Genomic DNA, 12,363 nt, shown 5'->3' on the forward strand with positions numbered 1-12,363 from the left:
GGTGGGGGGGTGGGGAATGTCTCCAGCGCATGTCAGAGGTCTTAACGGCGGCCCCGCCCATCACAGGCCTGGAGGCCTAAAAGGAAAGATGGTTTTATGGGCTAGGCCCAGGGCCACCCTGCTCTGTGCAGCCTAGGGACTTGGTATCCTGTGTTCCAGCTGCTCCGGCTAAAAGGGGCCAAGGTACAGCTCAGGCTGTTGTTTCAGAGTGTGGAAGCCCCTAGCCTTGGCAGCTTCCACGTGGTGCTGGGCCTGTGGGTTCACAGAAGTCAAGAATTGAGGTTTGGGAACCTCTGCCTTGATTTTGGAGGAGGTATGGAAATGCCTGGATGCCCAGGCAGAAGTTTGCTGTAGGGGCAGGGTCCTCATGGATAATCTCTGCTAGGGCAGTGAGGAAGGGAAATATGGGTTTGGAGCCCCCACACAGAGTCCCTATTAGGGCACCACCAACTGGAGCTGTGAGAAGAGGGCCACTGTCCTCCAGACCCCAGAATGGTATAGATCTACTGAGAGCTTGCACTGTGCACCTGGAAAAGCTGCAGACAATGCCAGCCCGTGAAAACAGCCAGCAGTGGGGTTATACCCTGCAAAGCCACAGGGAAAGAGCTGTAGAAGGCTGTGGGAGCCCACCTCTTGCACCAGCGTGACTCAGATGCGAGACATGGAGTCAAAGGAGATCATTTTGGAGCTCTAAGATTTGACTGCCCTGCTGGATTTCGGACTTGCATTGGGCCTATAGCCCCTTTGTTTTGGCCAATTTCTCCCATTTGGAATGGCTGTGTTGACCCCAATGCCTGTATCCTCCTTGTATCTAGGAAGTAACTAACTAACGTGTTTTTGATTTTACAGGCTCATAGGTGGAAGGGACTTGCCTTGTCTTGAATGAGACACTCGACTGTGTACTTCTGAATTAATGCTAAAATGAGTTGAGAGTTGGGGGACTGTTGGGAAGGCATGACTGGTTTTGAAATGTGAGATGAGATTTGGGAGAGACCAGGGACAGAATGATGTGGTTTGGCTCTATGTCCCCACCCAAATCTCATCTTGTAGCTCCTGTAATTCCCATGTGTTGTAGGATAGGCCTGGTGGGAGATGACTGAATCACGGGGGTGGGTCTTTTCCATGCTGTTCTCATGATAGTGAATGGGTCTCATGAGATCTGATGGTTTTAAACATGGGTTTCAGGGAGGGGCCAAGATGGCCGAATAGAAACAGCTCTGGTCTGAGGTTCCCAGGGAGATCAATGGAGAAGGCAGGTGATTTCTGCATTTCCAACTGAGGTATCCATCTCATTGGAACTGGTTAGGTAGTGGGTACAACCTGCAGAGAGTGAGCAGAAGCAGGGTGGGGCGTTGCTTCACCCGGGAAGTGCAAGGAGCTGGGGGGCCTCCCTCCTTCGGCCAAGGGAAGCCATGAGGGACTGTGCTACCTGGCCCAAGTACTATGCTTTTCCCATGGTTTTTGCAATCTGCAGATTAGGACTTGTGTGCCTACACCACCAGGGCCCTGGGTTTCAAGCATAAAACTGAGTGGCTGTTTGGGAATGCAATGAGCTAGCTGTAGGAGTTTTTTTTCATAACCACAGTGGTGCCTGGAATGCCAGCGAGACAGAATCATTCACTCCCCTGGAAAGGGGGCTGAAGCCAGGGAGCCAAGTGGGCTCGCTCAGTGGGTCCCACCCACCGAGCCCAGAAAGCTAAGAATCACTGGCTTGAAATTCTCACTGCCAGCACAACAGTCTGGAATTGAGTTGGGACAATCGAGCTTGTTTGGGGGAGGGGCATCCGCCATTACTGAGGCTTTAGTAGGTGGTTTCCCCCCAGCAGTGCTAAGGAGACTAGGAGGTTTTGACTGGGCAGGATTCACCACAGTGTGGCAAAGTGGCTGTGGCCAGACTGCTTCTCTACATTCCTCCTCACTGGGCAGGGCATCTCTGAAGGAAATGCAGCAGCCCCAGCCAAGGGTTTACAGATAAAACTCTCATCTCCCTGGGACAGACAAACTGGGGGAAGGGATGGTTGTGGGTGTAGCTTCAGTGGACTTAAACTTTCCTGGCTGCTGGCTCTGAAGAGAGCAGCTGATCCTGACAAGGGGGATTCTCCCAGCACAGTGCACCAGCTCTGCTAAGGGACAGGCTGCCTCCTCAAGTGGGTCCCTGACCCCATGCCTCCTGCCTGGGAGAGACCTCACAACAGGGGTCGACAGACACCTCATACAGGAGAGCTCCGGCTGGCATCAGGCCGGTGCCCCTCTGGGACGAAGCTTCCAGAGGAAGGAGTAGGCAGCAATCTTTGCTGTTCTGCAGCCTCCACTGGTGATACCCAGGCGAACAAGGTCTGGAGAGAACCTCCAGCAAACTGCAGCAGACCTGCAGAAGAGGGGCCTGACTGTTAGAAGAAAAACAAACAAACAGAAAGCAATAACAACAACAACATCAACAAAAAGATACCCCAACAAAAACCCCATCCAAAGGTCATCAGCCTCAAACACCAAAGGCAGACAAATCCACGAAGATGAGGACAAACTAGTGCAAAAATGCTGAAAATCCCAAAAACCAGAAAGCTGCTTCTCCTCCAAATGATCGCAACTTCTCTCCAGCAAGGGCACAAACCTGGAAGAAGACTGACACCGATGAATTAACAGCAGTAGGTTTCAGAAGGTCTGTAATAAACTCCTCTGAGCTAAAGCAGCATATTCTAACCCAATGCAAGGAAGCTAAGAACCTTGATAAAAGGTTACAGGAACTGCTAACTACAAAAACCAGTTTAGCGAGGAACATAAATGGCCAGATGGAACTGAAAAACACAGCATGAGAAATTAGTGAAGCATACACAAGTATCAATAGCTGACTCGATCAAGCAGAAGAAAGGATATCACAGATTGAAGATCACCTTTCTGAAATAAGGCATGAAGACAAGATTAGAGAAAAAAGAATGAAAAGGAATGAACAAAGCCTCCAAGAAATATGGGACTATATGAAAAGACCAAACCTATAATTGATTAGTGTACCTGAAAGTGATGGGTAGAATGGAACTGAGTCGGAAAACAAATTCACAGAGAAGTGAACTCTCGGGAGAACTTCCCCAACCTAGTAAGACAGGCCAACATTCCAAATCAGGAAATACAGAGACCACCACTAAGATACTTCATGAGAAGATCAGCCCCAAGACACATAATCTTCAGATTCTCCAAGGTTGAAATGAAGGAAAAAATGTTAAGGGCAGCCAGAAAGAAAGGTCAGGTCACCTACAAAGGGAAGCCCATCAGACTAACAGCAGACTCTGCAGAAACCCTACAAGCCAGAAGAGAGTAGGGGCCAATATTCAACATTCTTAAAGAAAGGAATTTTCAACCCAGAATTTCATATCCAGGCAAACAAAGCTTCATAAGCAAAGGAGAAATAAAATCCTTTCCAAACAAGCAAATGCGGAGGGATTTTGTCACCACCAGGCAGCCCTTACAAGAACTCCTGAAGGAAGCACTAAATATAGAAGGGAAAAACTGGTACCAGCTACTGCAAAAACACACCAAAATATACTGACCAATGACACTATGAAGAAACTGCATCAACTAACGTGCAAAATATCCAGCTAGCATCATGATGACCAGATCAAATTCACACATAACAATATTTAGCCTTAAATATAAATGGGCTAAATGCTCCAATTAAAAGACACAGACTGGCAAATTGGATGAAGAGTCAAGACCCATTGGTGTGCTATATTCAGGAGACCCATTTCACGTGCAAAGACACACACAGGCTCAAAATAAAGGGTTGGAGGAGTATTTACCAAGCAAATGGAAAGCAAAAAAAAGCAGGGGTTGCAATCCTAGTCTCTGATAAAACAGACTTTAAACCAACAAAGATCAAAAGAGACAAAGAAGGGCATTACATAATGGTAAAGGGATCAATGCCACAAGAAGTGCTAACTATCCTAAATGTATGTGGACCCAATATAGGAGCACCCAGATTCATAAAACAAGTTCTTAGAGACCTAGAAAGAGACTCAGACTCCCATGCAGTAACAGTGGGAGTCTCTAACACCCTACTGTCAATACTACACAGATCAATGAGATAGACAATTAACAAGGATATTCAGAACTTGAACTCAGCTCTGGATCAAGTGGACCTCACAGACATTCACAAACTCTTCATCACAATGAACAGAATATACATTCTTCTCAGCGCCGCATGGCACTTATTCTAAAATCGACCACATAAATGGAAGTAAAACACTCCTCAGCAAATGCAAAAGAATAGAAATCCTAACAGTCTCTCACACCACAGTGCAATCAAGTAGTGCAATCAAGTAAGAACTCAGGATTAAGAAACTCACCCAAAACGGCACAACTACATGGAAATTGAAGACCCTGCTCCTGAAGGACTCCTGGGTAAATAATGAAATGAAGGCAGAAATAAAGAAGTTCTTTGAAACCAATGAGAACTAAGAGACAATGTACCAGAATCTTTGGGACATGGTTAAAGCAGGGTGTAGGGGGAAATTTATAGCACTAAATGCCCATACCTGAAAGCTGGAAAGATCTAAAATTGAAACCCTAATATCACAATTAAAAGAACTAAAGAAGGAAGAGCAAACAAATTCAAAAGCTAGCAGAAGACAAGAAATAACTAAGATCAGAGCAGAACTGAAAGAGATAGAGAAAGGAAGAACCCTTCAAAATAAATAAATAAATAAATGAATCCAGGAGCTGTTTTTTTGGGAAAAAATAACAAAATAGACAGACTGCTAGCTAGACTAATGAAGAAAAGAGAGAAGAATCAAATAGATGCAACAAAAATGATAAAGCGGATATCACCACTGATCCCACAGAAATAAAAAACTACCATCAGAGAGTACTATAAACACCTCTATGCAAATAAACTAGAAAATCTAGAAGAAACGGATAAATTCTTGGACACATACACCCTCCCAAGACTAAACCAGGAAGAAGTCGAATCCCTGAATAGACCAGTAACAAGTTCTGAAATTGAGGCAGTAATTAATAGCCTACCAACCACAAAAGGCCCAGGGCCAGACGGATGCATAGCCGAATTCTACCAGAGGTACAAATAGGAGCTGGTACCATTCCTTCTGAAAATATTCCAAACAATTGAAAAAGAGGGACTCCTCTCTAACTCATTTTATGGGGCCAGCATCATCCTGATACCAAAACCTGGCAGAGATACAACAAAAAAAGAAAATTTCAGGCCAATATCCCTGATGAACATTGATGCAAAAATCCTTAATAAAATGTTGGTCATCCGAATCCAGCAGCACATCAAAAAGCTTATCCACCATGATCAAGTGGGCTTCATCCCAGGGAAGAAAAGCTGGTTCAACATATGCAAATCAATAAAAGTAATCAATCACATAAACAGAACCAATGACAAAAACCACATGAATATCGCAATAGATGCAGAAAAGGCTTTCAATAAAATTCAACATCCATTCATGTTAAAAACTCTCAATAAACTAGTTATTGATGAAACATCTCTCAAAAAAATAACAGCTATTTATGACAGACCCATAGCCAATATCATATTGAATGGGCAAAAGCTGGAAGCATTCCCTTTGAAAACCGGCACAATACAAAGATGCCATCTCTCACCACTCCTATTCAGCGAAGTACTGGAAGTTCTGGCCAGGGCAACCAGGCAAGAGAAAGAAATAAAGAGTACTAAAATAGGAAGAGAGGAAGTCAAATGGTCTCTGTTTGCAGATGACATGATTGCATATTTAGAAAAGCCCATCGTCTAAGCCCAAAATCTCCTTAAGCTGATAAACAACTTCAGCAAAGTCTCAGGATAGAAAATCAATGTGGAAAAATCACAAGGATTCCTATACACCAAAAATAGACAAGCAGAGAGTCAAATCATGAGTGAACTCCCATTCACAACTGCTACAAAGAGAATAAAATACCTAGGAATACAACTTACAAGGGATGTGAAGGACTTCTTCAAGGAGAACTACAAACCACTGCTCAAGGAAGTAAGATAGGACACAAACAAATGGAAAAACATTCCATGCTGATGGATAGGAAGAATCAATACTGTGAAAATGGCCACACTGCCCAAAGTAATTTATAGATTCAATGCTATTCCCATTGAGCTACCATTGACATTCTTCACAGAATTAGAAAAAACTACTTTAAATTTCATATGGAACCAAAAACGGGCCAGTATAGCCTAGAAAATCCTAAGCAAAAGAAGAAAGCTGGAGGCATCATGCTACCTGACTTCAAACTATACTACAAGGCTACATAACCAAAACAGCCTGGTACTAGTACCAAAAAAGATATGTAGACCGATGCAACAGAACAGAGGCCCCAGAAATAACTCCACACATCCTGGGATGCAAAGCTGTTTCAACATATGCAAATCAATAAAAGATCATGTGGTCTTTCACAAACCTGACAAACACAAACATGGGGAAATGATTCCCTGTTTAATAAACGGTGGTGGGAAAAATGGCTAGCCACATGCAGAAAACAGAAACTGGACCCCTTCCTAATACCTTACAAAAAATTAACTCAAGATAGATTAAAGACTTAAACATAAAACCCAAAACCATAAAAACCCTAGAAGAAAATCTAGGCAATACCATTCAGGACACAGTCACGGGAAATGACTTCATGACTAAAACACCAAAAGCAATCGCAACAAAAGCCAAAATTGACAAATGGGAGCTAATCAAACTAAAGAGCTTCTGCAAAGGAAAAGAAAGTATCATCAGTGTGAACAGGCAACCTATAGAATGGAAGAAAATGTTTGCAATCTATCCAGCTGATAAAGGGCTATTATCCAGAATCTACAAGGAACTTAAACAAATTTACAAGAAAAAAAAACAACCTCATCAAAAAGTGGGCGAAGGATATGAACAGACACTTCTCAAAAGAAGACATTTATGCAGCCAACAAATGTGAAAAAAAGCTCTTTATCACTGGTCATTAGAGAAATGCAAATCCCACCACAATGAGATACCATCTCACGCCAGTCAGAATGGCGATTATTAAAAAGTCAGAAAACAACAGATGCTGGAGAAGATGTGGAGAAACAGGAATGCTTTTACACTACTGGTGGGAGCATAAATTAGTTCAACCATTGCGGAAGACAGTGTGGCGATTCCTCAAGGATCTAGAACCAGAAATACCATTTGACCCAGCAATCCCATTACTAGGTAAAGGATTATAAACCATTCTACTATAAAGACACATGCACATGTGTTTATTGCAGCACTATTTACAATAGCAAAGACCTGGAACCAACCCAAATGTCCATCAATGATAGACTGGATAAACAAAATGTGGCACATATACACCATGGAATACTATGCAGCCATAAAAAAGAACAAATTCACATCCTTTGCAGGGACATGGATGAAGCTGGAAGCCATCATTCTCAGCAAACACAGGAACAGAAAATCAAACACCACATATTCTCACACATAAGTGGGAGGTGAACAATGAGAACACATAGACACAAGGAGGGGAACAACATACCGGGGCCTGTCAGCGGGTGGGCGGAAAGGGGAGGGAGAGCATTAGGACAAACTCTTCATGCATGTGGGGCTTAAAACCTAGATGACGGGTTGATAGGTGCGGCAAACTATCATGGCACATGCATAGTCATGTAACAAACCCGCACATTCTGCACATGTATCCCAGAACTTAAAATAAAATCAAAAAAAGACACACACACACACAAAAACCAGGAGTTTCTCTGCACAAGCTCCCTCTGAAACATGACTTGCTCCTCCTTGCCTTCCACCATGATTGTGAGGCCTCGCTAGTCATGTAGAACTGTAAATCCAATAAACTTCTTCCTTTTGTAAATTGCCCAGTCTCCTATATGTCTTTATCAGCGGCATGAAAATGGACTAATATGGCTATCAAGCAGAGGTTTTCTCAAAAACGAATGAAGGAAGGCTGTGTCTTTAAGGAAAACAATGTATTTGCTGCCAATGATAAAATATGGGCTTTCGAGCAAGAATTAGAATCTTGGAAAACTTGACTCTGACACCACGAAGTTGACAGCTTCCCAATACTTAGGTTTTTCTCATAAGACAGGTGATGTTTTAAAAAATGTGATTTGAAAAAAACTGTAGAATAAAATGTGTCAACATTTGGAAGATCTGCATAACTCAGTGAATCAATATTTTTCAAATGACCACAATGTATGAAATTTACATTTGAAAGATTTTAATATTACAAAAGGTTCATTGATATGGTTTCAGATTCTATCATTAAACTTTAAGACTTAAACCACCACTGGTCAAGTTTTGATGTGGTATTAATGATCTGAAAATACTCCTTTTCAACTATGTATCTGTGTGAGGCTGAATTTGCTTCATGTACTTCAACCCAAACATTGTATTACAATAAATTAAATGCAGAAAAATATACAAGAATTTAGCTGTCCTCTATTCAGTCAGACAGTAAAGAAATTTGCAAAAATAAAAAACAGTGCAACGCTTTTTGGTAATTTTATTGTTTTGGAATATAGTTACTTTCATAAAAATGTTATTCATGTCAAAATACAACGGTTTTGTACTATTACTTTAAAATACCTTAAAATCTTATTTCTATTTCGAATATGACAAACATTAATAGATATAACCCATATAACAGAAGTTTTTTGGGTCTTTAATAATTTTCAAGAATGTAAAAGGGGTACCAAGATCAAAGTGTTTGAAAACTTCAGGTGGGGAGGTAGAATCTGCAAGACTTGCTGACTAACTAGACGAGAGAAGAAAGGCTGGAGGAGGAACTCAGGATGGCTCTTAGATGGTACTTGAAATAGGCAACACAGGAAATGGATACAGTTTAGGTTGAGGGGATAGGAGAAAGAGGGGTAAAAAGATTTGGTTTAATCTGAGGTGGTGAGTCCTACATGAAATTTAAGAAAAATCTGGAATTCAGAAAAGTGGTCTAGTCTAGAAATAGAGAATGGCATATTTTGTGTCAGTTTGAACTGGGGGAGAGGATTAGCACAGAATCACCTAATTTTGAACACCTACTACAGTATGATAAAAGAGGTCTTCCGACAGAAATTTAGGGAATGTCAATGCATTTAAGGTCTGAGCAGAGCTGCTGCAAACAGTTAGCGAAGCTGCACTGCACCGTGCCAGGGAGGGCCTGTCACATAGACTACACATGATGTGAATGATGCCCCCTAGAGCTGTGCACAATTTGCAAAACCAAATGTTGCAACCCTAAAGAGGAAAGCTAGACAAAGGACTGGTCAGAGAGGCAAAGTCCTTGGAATAAAAGGTTGTACCATGTATTCAAATTCAGAGAATTTCTTTAGGAGATGGTTATCAAAAAGAAATACTAAAGGCAGGTCAAATAAACTAGGTTAAAAGGAAAAACAAATAAGAACTTTGTTAAATCCTGAATGGGTGGCAAGCAACATTAAGTATAGACTTTTAAATGTAGGTGGCTGTCAAAGAAAAAAAAGCTAAAAGATGGTATATGGAGGAAGCATATGGTTTTTGGTTTTAAAGATGAAGATGTGTTTATGTTCATAGGCTGAGGGGGAAGATGACATTAGGAAAGAAATAAAAACAATGAACTAGTGTTTACCGTATGTATGGCACTATGCTAGGCATTTAAATATGTAGGAGAAAGGAGATAATAAAAGAAAAAGTAAGGACCAGGAAGCATCGAGATAAATACTATAGGTAGAGTACAGGGACTGTCCTTAAACAGCAAGGTGATCAGAGAGATAAGGATGGATGTGGTCAACAGGTAAAGGTAAAGTATAACAATTTTACAATACTGTTACAGACATTCCTGATGAGTGATAACGCATCATTTATCTCTTCTGATTCCGACTTCTGACTCAGATTACACATGGTCCAATCTAGCTAACATTTGTGGAGTTAGTATCAGGTTATTTAGGGGTTGATTGGTCAGTCTGTGGATGATAACCAGAGCCCTTTAGCTCTCTTTCTGTGACGTATGTGGAAATTAAACTGTTCACTAGCAACTCTGCTCTAGTGGCTCTCTAGAAAAAGGAGAGAAAAAAATGCTAAGAATATCATAAATTAACTAGACATCAAATCACTTACCTAGAATTAAACTAATTTTGGCCAGTTTGGGCTAGGTATAATATATCGCGCCTTCAGACAGAAAAAGGAATGACTTCCATTTAGCTGAAGTGGTTTCATGAAGAGAGAAAATTCAGCCTTACTCCTGACAAATGAATGTTTGTAGTATCTGAATTTCTCTATGCCCAATATGTTTCAACTGAAAACATGCAATTCAAGACTAAGTTGAGCCTCTTACTTCAATAGAAAAACACAACTTGCTTTTAGTAAGTCAACTAAACATTTAACACTCATGGAAATCTAATACCATGTTAAGCAACCAAAATACAGAGAAGTCTGAATGCTGACACAGCAAAACAGTTATTTAAAGATTTTTATATTTTCAAACCCAACACTGTAAAACAACCTAACTTCATACAATCTAACACCATAAAACAAAAATTATCTTAGTAACAAAAACAAGACCAACATTACACTCTCCATTTCTGATAATCAATCCTAAGACAAGCTCTGAAAGAAAAAGAACCTTCCAAATCTCCTAAAAAATTAAACATTTTTACTGTTGTAAGATACATATTAGTTCAGTTCAACAGCATTTGCTGTGTGCTTCCTATATGCCAGGTAGGATGTTAGGTGCTTAAAGATACACAAAAGAGAGCTTAAGTAGATTTACATTACATATAAATTGTTTTTCATAGCTCTATTTTTCCTTATTTTGACTGCTTACTTTTACATATAATATTTGATAACATAAAACGTTCCATTTTAAATAAATGAAATTACAATAAGTTTTTCAGCCATTATGAATCTAAGCACCAAACTTGCAACCCATTTTTATTTAAACTTTATTACAGAAATTTTGAAACATACATTAACCCTCATGTACCTAATATCAGAAACTCCGCTTCAAAAATAACATTCTAGTGCGTGCTTTACCAGGACATATACCAAAAGTGGAACGATACAGAGAAGATTAGTATGGCCACTACAAAAGGATGATATTCGAAAATTAACATTCTACCATTCTTATTTTTTCTATAATCCTTCATCTTCCCTCCGACCCCCTCTTTAGCTGGAGTAGTTTAAAGCAAATTCTAGACACCCATAATTTCACCTGAAAACACAACAGTATGTATCCCTAAAAAATCAGGGACTTTTTGTTTTGATCAGCACAAGTTTTCCTGAGCCTTCATGATTATTCTATTTGATGCCAACTGTCCTTCTTCATTATTTCAGGATGCTCTTTAAGGTTTTGGTATGTTGTTCTCTACATTTTTGGTTAATTTATATATGCATATATTCCCATTTTTAGGAATATGACTCCATACCTGCAGTTCTCAGTATTCCATACTGGAGCTCCCCTTCTTTAATTGTAATCTAAGCATTTTTGTTTGGCTATTCCATTACCTCAAACTTGAAAGTCTCAGAAAACACCACTCTACGTCTGTTTCTTAATGAGAATGATAACAACATAAAATAAGGCATAAAAGGAAATTTAAGGATTCAAAATGTCTTTTAAAAAGATAACAGCTGGGCACGGTGGCTCATGCCTGTAATCCCAGCACTTTGGGAGACTGAGGTAGGCAGACTGCTTGAGCCCAGGAGTTTGAGACTAGCCTGGGCAACATGGTGAAACCCCATCTTTACAAAAACAAAACAAAACAAACAAACAAAAAACCAAAAAAACCCAAAAATTAGCCAGGTGTGGTGGTGTGCCTGTAGTCCCAGCTACTTGGGAGGCTGAGGTGGGAAGATCATCTGAGCCTGCGAATTCGAGGCTACAGTGAGCTGTGACTGCTCCACTGCACTCCAGCCTGGGTAACGAGAGTGAGGCCCTGTTTAAAACAACAACAACAAATTATAGATTTTGGAATATTACTCTAGATTTATAGTTCACAGATTGCATTTCAGATTGAAGACTGGTGTTACTGAAATGTATGAACTGGCTGAATGACAAGGAATAAAGAATGGCTAGAGTCAACACGTATTTTAATAAGTTTTAACCAAATGAGTCTATGCATCATTTCCAAATCCATTTAACTGCTTTGCAGTTATAAATGCAAACAGGGATTAAATACTCTCTAAAAATTTCTAAAGACGTTTAGGATGGTGTAAAAAAACAAAAACAGAATATTGCAGAATCACCTAGGTGCTTACTATCTGTCCCAACCAAAAAAGTAGTATGCAATGGTTTTATTTATAAAGTTCTTCCTCTCTCCAAGCAGAGCACTCAGGAAGACAGTGCTGTGAAAGTACTACTGTGTCATGAGATTAAGTTTATAGAGTTTCAGTCATCAATTTGGAATTCCCTTAA

The 12,363-nt window shown here is 40.4% G+C and overlaps 1 protein-coding gene across 3 annotated transcripts in view; it reads right to left on the reverse strand.

The window, feature by feature from the left end:
* Positions 1-12,363, reverse strand: part of USP15 (ubiquitin specific peptidase 15) — a 149,995-nt gene that overhangs the window by 63,482 nt on the left and 74,150 nt on the right. The window contains exon 7 of one of the 3 annotated variants that reach the window (XM_011925967.1): positions 8,472-10,006. The exons of the other annotated variants lie outside the window; for them this stretch is intronic. Within the exon in view, the coding sequence (XP_011781357.1) occupies positions 9,982-10,006 (25 nt within the window). The 3' untranslated portion in view covers positions 8,472-9,981. Of the gene's footprint in view, positions 1-8,471; positions 10,007-12,363 lie in introns of those variants that run through there. 3 annotated transcript variants of the gene reach the window in all.

Source organism: Colobus angolensis, unplaced genomic scaffold (assembly GCF_000951035.1).
Source record: "Colobus angolensis palliatus isolate OR3802 unplaced genomic scaffold, Cang.pa_1.0 Scaffold67, whole genome shotgun sequence".
NCBI classification, from domain to species: domain Eukaryota; kingdom Metazoa; phylum Chordata; class Mammalia; order Primates; family Cercopithecidae; genus Colobus; species Colobus angolensis.